At 32.5% G+C, this 18405-nt stretch overlaps 3 protein-coding genes and 1 long non-coding RNA gene across 10 annotated transcripts; 1 reads left to right on the top strand and 3 right to left on the bottom strand.

Moving 5' to 3' along the window:
- Positions 1-1333: 1333 nt before the first annotated feature.
- On the bottom strand, positions 1334-9649 carry Ehbp1 (Eps15 homology domain containing protein-binding protein 1). 6 transcript variants are annotated; one of them, XM_011058692.2, is made up of 18 exons: positions 9102-9649; positions 8405-8612; positions 8155-8336; positions 7694-7905; positions 7383-7518; positions 6939-7169; positions 6434-6623; positions 6138-6304; positions 5805-6027; positions 5486-5656; positions 4559-4645; positions 4283-4396; positions 4008-4208; positions 3788-3937; positions 3387-3604; positions 3084-3272; positions 2879-3003; positions 1334-2533 (listed from the first exon to the last, which is right to left on the bottom strand). In XM_011058692.2, exons 1-17 carry the CDS (start codon positions 9203-9205, stop codon positions 2922-2924), a joined length of 2865 nt encoding a protein of 954 aa, XP_011056994.1. In that variant the 5' UTR covers positions 9206-9649; the 3' UTR covers positions 1334-2533; positions 2879-2921. The 6 variants fall into 6 exon arrangements, with proteins under 6 accessions (XP_011056994.1, XP_011056995.1, XP_011056996.1 ...); XM_011058693.2 differs by having other exon boundaries at positions 5495-5656; XM_011058694.2 differs by lacking the exon at positions 4559-4645.
- A 789-nt stretch (positions 9650-10438) lies between these two features.
- Positions 10439-12389, bottom strand: sel (canopy family protein seele). 2 transcript variants are annotated; one of them, XM_087404961.1, is made up of 7 exons: positions 12250-12389; positions 12027-12061; positions 11619-11831; positions 11427-11514; positions 11227-11342; positions 10811-11017; positions 10439-10738 (listed from the first exon to the last, which is right to left on the bottom strand). In XM_087404961.1, exons 3-7 carry the CDS (start codon positions 11625-11627, stop codon positions 10532-10534), a joined length of 627 nt encoding a protein of 208 aa, XP_087261087.1. In that variant the 5' UTR covers positions 11628-11831; positions 12027-12061; positions 12250-12389; the 3' UTR covers positions 10439-10531. The 2 variants fall into 2 exon arrangements, with proteins under 2 accessions (XP_087261087.1, XP_011056993.1); XM_011058691.2 differs by lacking the exons at positions 12027-12061; positions 12250-12389 and adding an exon at positions 11898-12018.
- LOC147909846 (uncharacterized) lies at positions 12027-12401 on the top strand. The gene is made up of 2 exons (XR_015544701.1): positions 12027-12195; positions 12274-12401. It is a non-coding gene; the product is annotated as an uncharacterized LOC147909846 (long non-coding RNA).
- Positions 12402-13652: 1251 nt separating this feature from the next.
- LOC105147581 (polycomb protein EED) lies at positions 13653-15585 on the bottom strand. Its single transcript, XM_011058703.2, has 2 exons — positions 15452-15585; positions 13653-15358 (listed from the first exon to the last, which is right to left on the bottom strand). The coding sequence occupies exon 2, from the start codon at positions 15344-15346 to the stop codon at positions 14069-14071; it is 1278 nt and encodes a 425-aa protein (XP_011057005.1). The 5' UTR covers positions 15347-15358; positions 15452-15585; the 3' UTR covers positions 13653-14068.
- Between the last annotated feature and the right edge of the window lie 2820 nt (positions 15586-18405).

Raw genomic sequence — 18405 nt, 5'->3', positions numbered from 1 at the left:
GGTTTATAATTGCCTATTTAGATTTTAGAATACATTGAATTCCATAATGAGATCGTGTAATGAGCGATTCATTCGGTCTAACAGAGCAGAGATCACACTTTGTAGCTTAAAATATCTGTTGTGTCTCAATATTCGAATTATATTTCAAGAACTATTTCCTCTTTTGTTGAGAACCAATTTCAGCAATATTCTATTCTCTAGCTTAACGGATTTCTTGCGAGAACTAAAAAAAATACGAAGCAAAGTTAAAAGTAAAAATATAAAATTGTTTAAAGTACTATGATACTCGATTTAATTGTAGATATATATTACGATATCAAGAGGAGATAATTCTCCAATTAATTCAAGTTCTCATAAACTTTAATCGTGTGTTCTCTAAATACGCGTGTTTCGATAATTATATATGCTTCCAGGAGGGCGATTTTATATGGTTTGCTTGGAATATATATATACACACACACACACACACACATAATATATATCCGAATTGTCATTCTATCCTCAACTGTAATGATGTTCCAATGTTTCAAGAATTCGCGCAGTCTTCGATGCATACATTGTAAATTATAATACAGTCTTCGATGCATACAATGTAATACAATTTCAATAATAATTATAAATAGTTTGTGTTAGTACGTATTAATATAAAATTCACAATTTATTTAAACGAAGATTATTTAACATAGAGACAACATATGTTCATTTTTGAAGATTATGTTGCATTAAATTATAATTAGCGTTGAAATACATTTATAACTTCTAATTCTTTGTTCGGTATTAAAAAAATTGGACATTCATTATGATTGTCAAGCGTAACATACGTAAAACAACTAATTTCCACATGTTCTATTTTTAACTCTTTATTTCATGAATTTCATCAAAAATTATGAATTTTGAAAATTTTTGCTGTGCTACAAATATTTAATAAAGCGAAACGATATTTTTAATATAAAATTAGAATACTTTTCATTATCTAAATGTTAAATTTGTAATTTCATCCGATAAAATCACAATGAAACAAAGAGTTAAGAAATAACTTTGTCTTGTATTATGGGAAGTAAATGTATACATCTATATCTTATATATTGCTTTCAGCAGGTAAACTACTTTGTATTCTGCTTTACAGAGCAATTGTGCTCAAAAATGTATTTTTTGTCACAATATGTGTCAATAATTTCATATCTGTAGCAGTTATAAAAAGACGATAATTATTTATTCTGCCATTTAAAACGTTCCAAACGGAACAACGAATGTAATAAACATTCAATTCGTTATAATTTCTTGCCCTCGAGATCCGTTAAGCCGAAAATTTTTTGAGCGAATTTATCAAGAATTTATTTTTTTTCTTTACATGTTGTTAGCCAAACATTTAAATATAATGCACCATTTTGTTATAAAAAGTTATAATCAACATAATATTCTTATTACACGCAGATATACGATACCATATATAAGAATTAGTCTTAGTAAAAATTAATCTTATTACGGTTTCTTTTAAAATCTCATACCGTCAATAAGATTAACGAATTTGTTTTTGACGCATTTATACAAATTCGTCAAATAGGATGTAAAAAGTATATCAATTCGTTCGTATGGCACAAATAGAGTACATGCGAATGTTCGATGAGAACAACTGATGCAAATACGAAAACTATAGCCACGCGTTCCATTTTCAATAGTTTCACAATTAATTTTCCGTGAATCGATTTGGATCGATAAACACGAAATACATTTACTAAATTACTCTTCACGTATCTCTCGCATGTTCTTGCGTAACAACCTGCTTTAACTTTCTTTGGCTTTCCGATATTAAATCTCTTAGTAATTAAGTTTCAAAATAATTTTTCACATAAATCAAAAATTCACGTCTAAAATTCACTCGCATGAAAGAACTGCATTCAATTTATATTTTCTTGAATCAGATATTAATTTATATATGTATAAACAAAATCTTTTGAAATATATAATATAAGTACTAAGTAGCTTTCGTAATTAGATCTTGAATCTTGCTAAAATATATTTTTATCACTAATTTGCATTCTTTTCGAGCTTCTTTGCATTTTCGTTCACTTTTATTCGAAGAAGAAAAATTATACCTCTTTTCATCTACTTACTGATTCGTAAACTGTTTTGCACGATTTTCGTATTCCATAGTTACATATCATGTCATATACTTGCACACAGTCGCAACTATTAACGCGCAACATTTCACTTGAAGCATAAAATGCTTACATTACATAATCGATATTATGCTCGATAATATACAAAAAATCATTTAACCATTTATATCTAATAATTCGACAGTGTCTAAGTTTAATTGTGTTTTTTCTTTCGTCGTGAATCGACGAACTTATATTAAAAACAAAAGAAATGGAAAAATTTGTTTGATCTACCTTTTGATGAATTAATCTACAATGCATAATAAAAAATAAGTCTTTAAAAATAACCTTGTAAACCATGAAAGTTCACATTTGACTCTTCAACATCTAATTTTGTCGACTTTTTGACAACTCCACAACAACATGGGTCATGCCTGTAAATGTAAAAAATCATACTTTTATATATTACTTCTTTAAAAAAAATTTTTGAGAAATAGAAGACGCGATACATAAATAAAAAAAAAGCTTAATATAAATTGTCCTTTATTAACAATTACCTGTTAATCTGTTTCAGAAAGTTTATTAATAAAAATAGAAAATTTAATAAAACAAATAGAGATAAAAAAATTTAATTTATAATAAAATTTATTTAACAAAATAAATTAGAATTAATGAAAAAGTAAATAAAACGTGAATGGAAATCTTATACAAATACTAAATTGTATTAATTATTCATTTTTCCATTTTTCAAAACATGCTATATAATGTAAACAATTTACCTTCACAATAATTCTGGGAAAAACATGATAAATAATTAACTCCTCATTGCAGAACGCAATTTTTATTTCGTTGAGCTAGTCCAGCGCGAGATAAATCACGTTCTATTTCGTCATCATCTTCAATACTAAAAATTATTCGGGAAAGAAAAATTTAATTTTAGACAAATAAAATAGCGCGCAAGACATATCTTTATTATACACTTACGCTCTCTCTTGTGTATCAAGATGATGCACCAATTCATCCCTTTTGTTTACTATAGATACTAATTCCTCCAACAATAAATTTTCACGCATTTTTTGCTCTGGTGTCTTTTGCCAATCTTCCACTGCAAGGATGCTTCTTAATTCGTGATTCAAGAGCTCAAATCTTCGCTCTAAATCATCTTCTTTCTCCCTAAAGATAAAAAGTTTCATTCTCATTGAATTGATTATTGTAATATCATCTCATCCCATTTTTAATAAAAATTAAAAATACATAATAACATGCTTGAATCAATGAATCACTTACAGTATGTTTAGTTGCATTTGTCTTCTTAAGAGAGCATTTTTTTTGTTAACAAGAGTAAACCATAGAGACATCAGTCTTTCCGTTTCGTCTTCGTTATCGCTTTCCATGGCTGCTCTCAATTGCTTTTCAAGCTTGCCAGCTTGTATGTCAATCTGATTTTGCTCTCTTTCAAGCGCTTCAAGCTCATTTTGAATATACGATGTCATGTCTTTACCCAACTAGAAGATCGAATTAAAAATAAATCGTCATTATAAAATACTTTTTTGTTTCATAATTTCTTTCCTTATATTATATTAAAATTAAATTAATAATATTCATTTCCTAATAAAATTGCAATGCAAATATAATAAAATTAATAGAATGTCCAACCAAAATTAAATTAATAATGCAAGTTAACATACCCCGCGAAGTGTATACGGAGTTCTATCGGGACTTCCTTTATCGGGCGAGATTCTTTCAATAATTTTGGAGAAGGAATACAAAGGAGAGCCAGTTTTTTTTTCTCCATCTATCATACTTGAATTTCCAAGTATATTTCCATTGTACTCAGACTAAAAAATTAGTTATAATTTGTCGTTTTGTTACATAATTGTGTAAAAAAACTAAATTATATCGCAGTACCTTTATACTGATTCGATCACTGGGTGTCGATGGTGTAATGCTGCGTCTAGGACTATTATTCTGATCGTCTATCGATCGTCTGTCACTATTGTTATCATCATTCAACTGACTTGGAGTCACAGCGACGCCCATTTTAACTTCCGCAATCAAGCGTCTCGCCCTTTCTCGCAAGTTCTGTTGTCTCTCGTCATCATTCTGTATCTACAAAATAAATTACATAGACGCTCATTTCTTGATACTTGATTAATTCTTTAATATGAATAAAACTGTAAAACCTCAACGGGACTGATAGCAGCAGAAACAAATCCGGATGGCTTCGTTTGATTCCTGGCTTGTTCCAAGAGTTGTCTCGCTCGCTCTCGCAATTCATCGTGCCGACTAACTAACGACTACAAAAAAGATAAGAAACGTGAATGATTAGTGCAACAATTGAGTATTCATAAAATTTTCATTTATTTTGAATGACTTTAGTTTCGTTGTTACTGGGATACATTGATATGATATAACATTAAAAGCGACATAATATTAACAGCAAATATATTGTTAATTACATGTGACCGTTGTTCTCCATACGGCGGCGATGCACCTTGACATTCGGAACTACCTCGACTTCCTCTATCGTCAGAGTTTACCGAGTCCTACAAAAGATCGTCCTATATACGTTTACATAGCCTTGTTACGTCATAACATTGTTGCAAAGCTTCTTTATAAATATACAATTCAGACCAATATTTTCGCGGTAAAAAAATGTCATGGTAAAAATAAATAAATGCAGATTATTAAACCAACAATATAATTACGTCACATAAAATTGTCAAATTTACAAGTTGTTTGTAATTAGATATTATCACATATATATAATAAATTATTATCACATATATATAATAATTTTTATATTATTCCTAGTGTTATATTAAAAAAAAAGTATGAAATCCGCAAAAAAAAAAATAAATATTACTGATAATAAGTTATGACTTTTCTTGATATTATTATTTGACACTCTGTTATAGAAGTGCAAAGTTTTGTGAGGTTCCCATCTCTTAGAAATATTTTTTTTTACAGAATTTCCAAACATATTGATAATTTAAAAAGTTATGAACACATTGAAATTTATTGAAAAATTAAATTAAATATACGCTAAAGAAATTTTAAAGCAAAAGCTTATGGAACAGCCCGTATAAGTCTACGTGCATTGCGGAATTATTATGCGCGAATTCTCATGCATATTTACATGCAGTTATATGTGTGTATTATATAGGCGTAATTCCTGCCGTCACAAAGCGCAATCTGTTCGCTTATGATAAATAAAAAGTAAAAGAACCTTGAGACAATGCATTTTGATATAATTCGCCGATGGAAAGAAACAACAGAAGGAGAATGTAACAGTGCGCGTTATGGGTTTATTGTTAATGCAGCGAGAGGTACAACAGAAGAAATGCATAAAAAGCGACAATCTGCGCAATCTCGTATATACTGACATCACGGACCGGACTTTGCGATTTGGTAAGCGAGATCGATTGCGACCATTTGTCGTCGATTATCTGTATGTTCTCCTCTTCGTCGTCGGAGCCGAACGGATCGGTTAATTGTCGGCGTGTCATAAGTATCGGACGTTGCTGCGCTTGTTGTACTCTCGGCGGAGACTTGCTCTGCGGTAAATTGGTATTTCATTTCCTCACAAAAAAATTTGCGCGCAAATTCCGTCGGATATTATACGCGACGTTTTTCTAGACAATTCTCGGGAATAATCGCAACGTCGAAATTGACTCGAACTCAGTACGTGTAGTTTCTACATACCTTCTCTCTCGATGAATATTTTTCTTTGGTCGGCGATAACACCTTGCCCAGAATGCTCTTTGAGCTGGCTAATATAATGTCCTTGACCTCCTTCACGCTGGATGGCGATTTGTCTTTGTTACATTGATCGTGATCCTGATTATCCGTGTTTAGGCTCAAATGCAGCTTGTTTTTTAACGAATCGATGCATATGTCATCCTTCTTGTTATCAAACGGATTCGACCTACGAGAGTAAATCACAATTTCTAATCTTGCTTTTGATAAATTGTTGTAGAAATGTAGTTTGGATTGATAATTTGATAGATTACAAAATGTCATTGAGAATATATTTACCGTCTGTTATTTTCCGCTTTATTGTTTTTTTGCTCGATCTGTTCCTTCTTCCGTAAATTAATAATCTCTTGACCAAACAATTGAACACTCACGTCAGTATTGTTGTCTGTATTAAATCTGCCGATCATGTAAGAGGACTCGTCCGTTGTTTTACCTATTTGATGTACCTAAATTTTGGTAAAACGATAATATATTATGTTATTTAATTATATGCTATCTATAATATTATGCAAAAGGAAAAAATGATTACAATAATTGGATAAAGCTATTACATAAAAAAAATTTCGTTGAAATACCTCTAATTCGTGGCCAGTAAAATGCGCTCTCAATTGATATAAATAAGTCATCACAGCTAATTTATCAGGTACCGTTAATATATCCATGTCAGCCGGTTCAATAACTCTGGGTATGCCCAGAGTTTCACCCGCGTCGAACGCTTTCTTACAGTTGCCTTTTACATCGTGCGGCAATAGGGAATCGATGTCTCTGTAAGTTTTTATTTCGTATATTATTCAATTTGATCAGGAAACTCGCAATCAAACGTCTGTTGTATATGCGGCTATAAATACACAAATGCGTCGACCTTTCCAGTATCAAAAATAATCGTCAAAGTGTTGGCACGAGTTGGTTCGACGTAAGACAATGGCGATTTCAAAGTGTTTATTAATGGAATACACGAATAAAATAACTGGCATATCGCCAAGAATGTCTATTGACATTTTATTCCCAGAAAAAGTAGCGCGAAAAATAAAACACTTTAATATAATTACGACATTCGATCAACCTTGTAAGAGCACTTACATCAGATCAGGTCTGAAATGATGAATAATTGCACAAAACGCCATTCCGTTTCTCCAAGATGTCGTCAGATTAGTGACTTTGACACCGGGATGATCCTTTGTAACTTCTTTGCACCATTCCAATAAATCTTGGCCGGGAGTAATCTCTTTCAGTCTTGGAACATTTGCGTCATTCTTTTTAAGATCCAATGGTTGCAGTGGCAATCTCAATGTGCTGTGTTCAATGTTTTTGCTACAAAGATATTGAATTCGCAATTACATTATTTAGAATAATAACAAAGTAATCATTCTTCTGTTTCTTGTAAATAAAAAAAAAGTAACTTTTTGCATAGTAAACTATTTGTGAAAATAATGTTTAAAGTTATTGTACCAATTATGTCATTCTAATATCGTATTTCACACACGTACGCTATTTTGTAAAATATAATACTGTTATTGTACATACTCATTTTCAACGGCAACATTGTCTTTTATGGGTGACTTTTCTTTTAAAGAGTCTCCAATTCCTGTTAGACTAATGTCGCGTATAAAATGCTCGCCATCATTTACAGGAGTTGTATCATCTTTCGATAAACTTGCCACTATTGTATACACATTATATATTCTATTAGTAAATTTGATTCCATAAATTATAATAAAATTAATAAAGCAACAAGTTAGAGAATTAAGATAGCAATTACATATTTTATATTCGATGCATATACTTGTGGATACAGTTTCAATAAAATTAAATAAAAAGCAAGCATCAACACTCACCACTTATAGGAGTACTGGGTAATTCACTTTCAGTAAGACTGCTCGTCATTAGATCAAGTTGAGCGGAGATATCTAAAAATTCGTCCAAATTTTTTACCGACACTTCTTCAACATCTTCAGGTATATCTTCATTATCAAAATCATCTAATGGCGCAATGTCGCTGTTATTATTAACTGACATTAAACTAGCCATACTTTGCATATCTTCATCCCTAGAAAAATAAAGACAATTATTCAATAAGTATTTATCAACGAATTCAAATATACTATAATAAACTGGCACATTTCAATAATATTTTCAGATTAAAATAATCTATTGACAGATTCAGCATGCTGCCTCTAAAATGCATTACTTAATATTTATCCTATTTAAAATACATTTAGCTACATAAAGGACAAGTTATTACCTAGCTTATGAAATTAATTAGCAGTATGTCAATGAAATTAAACTGCACACTTACGTTGCCTTGCCCTCTCGTAGAAATACACATGACAAAGTACATTCTAGCGTAGCGCTAACAATCTTTTTAGAAGTTGGCTTCAAGTCCAATTTAAGTTGTTGCTGACTAGATTCTAAAGTTGCATATTTTTTCATATTTATGTTAGTGGCAGCCACATGACGTCTCTTTCCCGTCGACGACACCTGCTCGAGAGTAGAACAATATACCATTGTGCTACGTCCTTCTGCGAATATATCAATGCTGTACTCACATCTTCGATAACAAATGTCCAATCTTTATCTTCCAGCTCATGTGTCCGTGGATCTTTAAATAGTGTTACGGAAACTGTGTGATTGTCAGGAACTGCCCAGCTAATGACACCCTTCAAAGGATCACTCAAACATGGTTCCCAGTCTAAGGGTTCTGAACTGACTCTTCTACTACGTCTTGTCCAAACAACGCTTAATTTGTTTGGCTTCCTAGAAAATGTTATTATCTTTGTACATCTATTCTCTACTAGAGCACATATATGCTAATATAATATTTCTACAAAATTATGTTTTTAATCTTATAAATTACAATTATTTCACATACATATTTTAAAATGTGCACATATAATTAAAAGATATCATAAATCTAAATTGTGCCATAAACATATTTTCTAAAACACAACACAATACATAATATATAAAAATCTAAACGCAAGACAGTAATTTACATTTGCATATATATCATTTAATTTTTTTTCCCAAAATATTTATTCCAAGAGAAAAAAATGTCCATCACTTTAAACTGTGTAAAACACAACAACTGCTCCTGTTTTCAAGAGCAGACGACAGTTACGCAGAGATTTTCGTATAAACAAAAAAGATATTAGTTCCTGTTCGAACGATAGATTTCAGAACACTTGAGAAAGCCGCGGCGAAAGGAAGCTCTCGTTCGGCCAGGAATAAATCGGCGTCACTCACCACTTTGTCGTTGTCTCTAACGTGACCTCGTGGTAAGAAACGGTGAACTGAAACTTGGCCGCTCTCTTGTTCACCCGTTGCAAGCGTTTCCAGACGGAACTCATGTTTGCAGCTGCGCTCCGCTTCTTTTCGCTCGGAACTTCTTCGTTCGGGATTTACTCGTCCGCGAACGAATTCTCTTCCTCACTGCTGACGCGCGAGCGAGGCGCGCTTTGTCATTTCCGCGAGGACCGCGAGTCGCACGCGCGATCGGATCGTGGACTAAGGTCGGCCGCGGCGAGGTATGGAAGGCGAACGATCACGCTTCCCGGAAACCGACGATGTTCACGTTTCACGACACACGTCCTCGGCGGGGCTACGATCATATGTTCGGATGGACGGACGGATGAGTCTTCCTCTCGACTCACCACAGCTCACCACGGCTCACGCGCGCTCTCAACGTTCCTGGAAGAAACCGACTGTCATTGCCCACGCGTGTACGTTCATACACAATACGCACGAACACACGCATGCACCACGCATACGCGTCGAAAGTCGAAATACGTCAAGACAGCTGACGAGCTGACCTCGGACTTACGAAAGTTCTCACTGGTTCTTCTCACTCTCACCGGATCGCTTATAAATCGCGTTCCCTTTGGATGAGAAGTCAAGCGGGAGTGAGAGACACGAAATACTCGAATACTGACAGTGACTGATGAGCTCCTCTCTTGCAAAAGAGGAGATCGTTGTTAGCGTTGTCCGTCAGGTCTATCTTCGAAATTCGTATTTGTCGGTCTTGTAGAAACTCGCGTGGCTTTGAAAAATTCACGCGCTAAAACACGAAAACATCGGCTGCGTTCAGCAAAAAAAGTTATTTTGCAATTGTAAAATTCTTTAATATTATTGATTCTTGCCGGTAGTTCCTTTCTGGATTTAAATGTATAACCAATCATATTAAAGAATTTTATAACAATCTTGCAAATTTGTTTTTCTTTGCTGAATGTAGCCATTGCGGTGAAAGTGAGAGGCAGGAAAAATTTGATTAGACCATAGACGATAATGATAGAATTATCGATATTTCGAAAATTTTTAATTTTTCTATTTTATTCATAATAAATTTCTATATAACATGTTTACGTATAACTATTATTATAAATATTTTTAAAAATATAAAAAATTACTTAATAATCTTCGCTTTTACACTGCATATTTCACATAGCAAATAGCGTTTAATTAATATTTGAGGTAAGTGTAAAATATTGAATAACCAATTGCATCGTATAATGCATGCGAAAGATTTGAAAGAAAAAAAAAGTTATTATTTATAGAATTTTTTACAAAATAAAAATCACTAAATATTTATATTTATACAATATTTATTTCAACTATTTTTTGCTTCTTTTTACTTATACATATAAATAATATTTCTGTAAAAATTAGTCCAAATGCATTTATAATTCGTCTCTATCTATGTCAAAATTTGAATCATAATTATCATTATCTACTTCATTATCATTATAATCGTCGTCTTCCTCATCGGCATAATTTTCATTGCAAATGTTTGAGATCTTTGTGCAAAGTTCTTTTTTCTTATTGGATATGCCGTCAACGTACAATGACACTATATCTTCTTCAAATTCTTCCACTACAGCGCTGCACTAAAAACGATTAATCCAAATTAATGACGAAAGCACTTTCAGTAAATATAAAACATAATAAACAGCACTCACATAATGCTCGAGGCTCTTATTTAAATCACCATCTTGAATTATATCTACTTCACTCATAATAGGATTCATACCACCTGATGGAGACATAAGATTAAAGATCATTAATTGATTATCAGACTTCCTCGTTGCTCTCACATAATCCGACAGTTTTTCACAAATATTGTCCAGCAAAATCGAAATATGTGTTTCAGATCGACCTAACGGCACCTTAAAATAATAAATATCGAATTTTATATTAAAAACCTATACAACACAATTCTCCAAAAAATATCCAGAGAAAAATTCTGTTGTGTAGGAAAATTGAACATATGAAACTAAGGAATGGATTTATAAGTGCATAAAAGCAGCAAAAATATTCTTAATAAATTTAATACTAATGATTTATCCTTTCTTGATATTTTTTTTTGTCTTTTTACCTTTTTATATATAGTATTCCCATCAGCATCCATTCTAAAATTACCTACGTTAACTAATTTATTTGGATTAGCTTTGAGAACCTCATTTTCCAATTCATTCATAGCTGCCCTACAAACTATAGAGCATAAAAGTTATTCTTATTATAATTTATGATAATTATTAAAATAGAATTATCATAGAGATTAACATTGATTTTTACCTAAACATTTCAAATGCTTTAGATCGACCTCTTTAGGTTCCACTGCAACAATTATAAAAAATAGACCCAAAAATAGTAAAGTTTTCATCTGTAAATGTAAATTTCCAATTGTATGAAATCTTTCACGAGAAGTAAACATGTTTATACTGTGCAACTTTTCTTACATAAAGAATTCCAAATAGAATATCTTACCTTGTGCATTGAGAATTGAATAGGTTACAAGAATTGTTTAGTTATATTTTTTCCACAATAATATATCTAAAACTTTTAATACCGCAGTACGCGACACGTGTAATGTACATCTTCTAGTTTCGCGTTTGATGATGTGTAAAATACTTATCGTAATTTTTGTATAAACGAATGACAGTTCGCAACGTGTAATTCCGGTAATGCCAACTGTTTAACCTTAAATGGTTTTATTAAAAATTATTTTTTCGTCGAAATAATCGAAATAATAAATATGATACTTGCAATTCAATCCTAATAATATAGTAGACAATATTTATTAATGTTATGATTATACAAAGATACAAAAACAATATTTCAAAGTGCTGACAGTATATATATATATATATATACACATACACAACTTAACCTTACCTCAATTTCGCTTCTATGTGATTAGTAGTCATTTTCTGAAAAATGAATCGATTGTTGAGAATCGAGTTATATCGAGTTCTCGTTATTATTGAACTTTGAAGAAAAAAAAACGCGAAAAGCATACATTATTATTTCAAAGAAAGAAAAATATATAATGTGGCACACAAAAGTGGATAATTTTTTTTTATTCTACTCATTCGTCTATTATATAATTATTGCTAACCATTTCGTTTCCTTTGTTGAACAGCTTTTTGTTGTCTATCTCGATTTCCAAATGGGATTCATATGCAGAAACATGTCATTAACTCGGAAGGCGCATCCTGATCATTTTGACCGAAATGTATTTTCGCACATATATGTATTATAACTAAAATATATATATGATTATTACTATAAATAATAATTAAGAAAACTTTCTCTGATAATGTTTTATATTAATCTTAATTAAAAACAAAGGAACGTAATAATTACTGGAAATAATTGTATTTATATGATATATCTTTATTCTAATTTTATCTTTTTTTATTTGTTAAAATTATTAATATGTAACGAAATAATATGAGAAAATTATAATTTTTTTTTTATAAAAATATAATAATGGCGCAGACTGGCGAAGACGACAAACACTAAAGTAAGTACGCGCGTTACGATCTTTTAGACCGACCGTTTACAACATATCAAATTTTATGTAAATAAGCGTGTTTACGTCTATTTCGCAAACTATACAAAAAAACATTAACATTTACGTAAGGGTAAAAATATAATAGTGCCAATAAATTGAAACATATAAATACAGGATCCGGCAAAATGATCTCCCACATTTTACACCGCCAATGTCCCCGAACCACTGAAGAGAGGGGGAGCTTAGCGTAGTCGGTTGGTAGCTCGCGCCTTGCCATTTCAGTTGTCGTCATGAATTAGACGGGCGAGCATTGTGCCTTCGTTATCGAAACATTTATGAAAAGTAACGAATCTGTGATTACGACGCAAAGAACTTTTCGTACTCACTTCGCGCTTTTTCCTTTGGGGCTACCTGAAAGCGAAGGTTTTTCAACACCACCCCCGAACCATTGACGAATTGAAAGCAGCAATACGCCAAGAAATTACAGGAATATCGCCTCAAATTATTGCTCGAGTGATGGAAACTTTTAGAAATCAGCTTCGAATGTGTATCGAAAAAAATGGTCGCCACTTGGACTCTGTAATTTTCAAAACTCAATAAAAACAAATGGCATAGCATAAATTTTCAGTTAATAAAAATAAAATCTAAATAGCATTTACAATGGCGTTTTTATTAAAGATTAAAATGTGGGAGATCATTTTGCCGGACCCTGTAGAAAACGAAAGTACGGCAAAATGACCAGTACGCGATCACTCTTGGGTTAAACGTAATTGATTGGTTCTACAAATGAGAATCAATCATATTCAATCGCTTAGCGACTCGATTGGGTGCATTCAGTACCTCTCACTGAGCGCTTAGTGATTAACTCTTGCATCTGATTAGCATATTCCGTTAAATCTAAACTTAATTACATTTAGCGAAAATTACATTAAAATTTATTAAAAGCAGTTCGTCACTTCAGGATAGATTTTAAAATCTGTGCGAAAGTCATAAAGAAGACTTAATCTGTTTGTATAAATATTATTTGTAATACATTGCAAAGATATTTAAAAAACAATTTATTTGCAAAGATACAAGAACGATTTTCTATTTTCTATAATCTCATTCATTTATAATTCTAAAATACTTTTGCAGTTTAATCGTTTTCCTTTATAAACTATAACTAATTAGCTATGTCGGATAGCAGTCTATGCATTAAAAATGTATTATGCATTTGGCAATTCATTAGAAATGTGATTGTTTTTATTGTACACGTATATAATGTGCATATAGTGAATTCGCGCTTGATTTCGAATTAATCTAATAGACTGATATAGTTTAGCTTATATTTAAATCATTGCTATAAAAAGCACAAATATTTAATACAGCTTATATGAAAAGGCACGTTTTTTTAATTGTGATAAAATGAATTTGAATAGAGTTAATGATCGCGATTCCATCTCCAGATTGTCGCGTCGTCGCAAACGCATAATAACACGGAGCCATCCCGGCTTAGGCTAGTTTGGCGAATCGGTACGGTGCAACGGGGATGCTGAAGAGACCAGCAGCGTGCTTGCCCAGGTTCATCTACGTCCAAATCCCAAACATAAGTTCGACCGACCTGATTACCTAACGCGATCGTACGCTGCCAGAAATCCATTGAGAAACGTATAAACCAAATGTCGCACTCCTTAAACTCGAAACGGTGTAAAACCGTCGCGCTCGTTTCTCCATTGCGCAACTGCGAGTCCTCGAGTCTACCCGGCTTCCAGCATACAATACAGTTTTCACAGGATTTGCTCAGGATAAAGTCACCGAACCACTTCACGCAGTCCACATAATTTCGATGAACATCACGAGTGGTAAAGTCTGGAAAATGTTGCAGTATTGAATCAAAAGGCCTGCCATTGCGAGTGGGATTGCAATGATAGGACTGTTTTATCGCGTCCTGCATGTCTGGCTTCTCCAAAGACCACAACTTAAGAGCATGATCCATTCCACACGAGATGATTCTTTGGCCCTTTATGTCGAAATCAGCACTCAAAACTTCATCCCTGTGGCCCTCCACGCCACCGAAGATCGCGATACACACATCCGTTTTGATGTTCCATAATCTTAGAGCGTGATCTTTCGATGCTGATAATAGAATGTTCGGATCTCTCGGATGAATCTTTAGCTCATTTATTGCATGCCCATGACCAATGTAATGCTTGATACAAGTCATTGTCGCAGGACTTATAACTCGGATAACTCCACGGGATCCCGCTACAGCTAGCAAAGGTTTCCCAGAGTCATCGTATGTCCATGCACATGTGTAAAAGTTCTCCTCTGTGTCTGGATCGGCGTAACATTGTTGTAGCTGTATATTTCCGCTCTGCTGACACTCGTAGATGCTTACGCGATTGCTACCCACAGAAGCAAATATCAACGGTTCGCCTTCCTTCAAATGATAATTGAATTGTACACCAAATAAAGGCTGCCCGTGATCTTCCTTGACACTACAGCAAAATTTGTACATTGGTTTGTCCGTACAAGGTTTGTACTTTGCTGTCTTACTTCTGCGACGACCTTTTCGTTTATAACGGGCGCTACGAGTGGGCGTGTCGCTGCGATGAGTACCGGCAGTAGAATTGCTTCCAATGCTGCATTCTGTCACATCACTGTCATTTTCGCTGTCCTCTTGGCTGGAAGCGTATGCCTTACCACTTGATTTTTTCATCTTGATATTGATCTTAATGATTTAAATCTCAATATTATTGACAATTAATGATATTTTAATGTATAGTTTTTGAGAAAAAATATATGTGAATTACTAGCAAATCACCTTATATAGCACCTCACTATTTCTGTAATCTAGTTCTATTGTCCAACAGTTCCAATAACTGGTACACCACTGTTTAATCCCAATATCCCTTCTGTTATATTTAGAATTCTGCTTCCTAAAGAGACACAGGCTTGCATATTCTAAAATAAAAAGTATATTTTGAAATATATAAATTAGAATTTGTAGAATTTGTATATATGTATGTGTATGTGTGTGTGTGTGTGTGTGTGTGTGTGTGGTTTTGAATATAAACTTACAGAAATATTAGCAGAGAGAAAACGAATATTATAATCGTGACAAAGTTTCTTTGACTTATGGATCAATCCCATAACATTGGATATTCCATTGCAATTTACTACGCAAACTGCACCAGACAGTACGTAATATTCATCTATCCTGGCTATGTTAGCTTCTATCTAAAACATTATTAATAATAATAAATAGAGATCAATAATCATTAATTAATAATAATTAATAAATAACTAAAGATAATGAGTCATTTAACATGATAAAAATTATTTGCAGACTTACTTCTAACAAAGTATGTGAAGCTCTTAAGTCAAAAGGAAAAATGATAAAATCCACAGAAATATCTATCCTCGTTTTCACATCTGTAATAGATTCACACTGATGAATAGATATCTGCCACTTCCTTTCTTTTGCACTTAGATATAAGCCCTCTGATATCTTCTGGCATAATTCAGCTGATCCTACTATCTGGAAAGAGATATTTTAAATATAATAAATATATTTACTATAACAGTTACATATTTAACACTGCTGATATACACAACATCCAGTAAATTGTGATATAAATTGCACAAGAAGATAATTTTCTTTGTCTACACTTTTTACTTATTTTATTAGTTTGCTTGTTGATATAATAAAAAAAAAATAAATACCATGTACTTACAAAATAACAAAACAAATTAAAATTGAATTATGTTCTCATAGGATATCACTATCAGACATATACATATACATATTATACAGATATACATATCATATAGATTATATTCAATTCCATCATGATTATATCTTAATACACCAGGAAATCAAAGCTACATGCATTTACATTTTATTGATTATGATTAACAAAAAGTAAATTACAAATAACAAATTGGCAAATTATAAATAACAGGCACAGAGGCAAGGACGTCAGCAAAAAAAAAACAGCTTTGCAATTATTGTAAAATTCTTGAATATGATTGGTTTATACAGATCCAATTCATTTTACAGTAGTTGCAAAGCTGCTTTTTCTTCTTTAAGGTGATTCTTTAATAAAGTGCCAAAAATTTGGGATGCCTCATCCAAAATTACATCTGCACAATTTGGATAAAACATTAAAACTATGTGTATATCTTAATAAAATAGTATGGAACATACGATAGTAATTAAATCAAGAGGCTTACTAGCTACATCTTTATAAAAACAAGATGAGATTATATTTATTTTTCGAGATTAAATGCAAGTTTAAGCATATAAATATCTTTCCAGATTAGCCATTGACTCATTATTTTTTTACGACCATTAAAATCATAATTTTTTAAACTATTATAATCTCATTTTTGAGAAAAGTCTATGATAACATTTATGTACAATCAAAGAATTGTCTGCAAGCCTTATCTGTCACTAAGTTATACATGAAAGGATACAATTTCAACTTTTTTTTCTCTCTTATTTCATCATTAATCTACTGTAGAATTTTGCACACAGTAATTTCAATCAACTTCATTATATAAAAAAAAAGAACATTTCTATGGTAATTCGATTTACTAAAGAACCATCTTAAGGTTGAAAGTCCACAAAAAAATCTTACGTAGCATCCTAAGACCACGGTTATCACTTTTTTCCTAAAAATACGCGAAATATACAAGAATGTGAATAAAACTTTCTTTTTTCTTTTACCGTCACAGACGCACCATAAAAGCAATTAGACACTCGCCTCCCCGAAATGTGCCATTTTTAAAGATTTCGGCCATGACTGTTGACGGCTAAAGGCTTGTTCTTTCTGTAGTACTGCACTGAACTGCACTGAAGTCTTCTATCACGTTTTCGCCAAACTGCAAATATATATATCTATTTCAGTTTAAGTACGAGAAGTACAATATATACCAATCCAATTGCCAGAAAGAATAGACACATATGTTGAGCCGGTTTCACCAACTCCGATGTTAAATTTCAATATTGCCAACTGCAAAACTGAAAAAATAACCTAATTTTCTGGTAGCTGTGAAGAACGATATGATAATAGATTTGTTTGCGTTATTTGAAATTTCTAAAAATGTTTACACTTAAAACGAAAAAATATATAATCAGACGTTTAAAAGAGAAAAAGCAAAGGCACTGAGTGCAAAAAGTGCAAGCAACGCGAACAGATCTATTAAGGTGCCTTTTCATGCTGACGCTTATTTAAAAGGTGCCTTTTCATACTCGGCGCTCATTTTCAGCGTCAAAATAAGCGCTTTGACACAGAGCGCTGATTGATGAAAAGCCGGTTGTAAAAGTAAAATTCACCCTTATCGTTTTTTAATCAGCGCTCGGTGTCAGAGCGCTGTTGTCCGTATGGGCCATGAGAATTTGGGCTTAGTGTTAAGATAGATTACGTGATAAAAATTGACGAATCAAGTGTCAAGCAACAAGTAGCAGAAGTAGTAACTAATCAACGAGGCGATAAATGCAGTGGTGTAAAGCCAGTTTTACATTAATTGCAAGCTGATCTCAAGTTTGTTGCGACAGCCAATATAAAGCGTTGATTTCAAAAACGCAAGCTTCAGATTGGCTGTCGCAACAAACTTGCGATCAGCTTGCAACTAATACAGAACCGTTAATTCGGTTAAATAAATATTGTTTACACCAGTATTGCTCCACTGATTGATTGTTGCTTCCGCTGCTTGACGCTTGATGCTTGCATCTGAATTCACCTTTAAAAACTCTCTCTGGCATTTCACTTA

The sequence above is a fragment of the Acromyrmex echinatior genome, chromosome 4, assembly GCF_024713525.1.
Source record: "Acromyrmex echinatior isolate Ae372 chromosome 4, ASM2471352v2, whole genome shotgun sequence".
Taxonomy (NCBI): domain Eukaryota; kingdom Metazoa; phylum Arthropoda; class Insecta; order Hymenoptera; family Formicidae; genus Acromyrmex; species Acromyrmex echinatior.
This window is presented reverse-complemented; position numbering and strand designations above follow the sequence as displayed.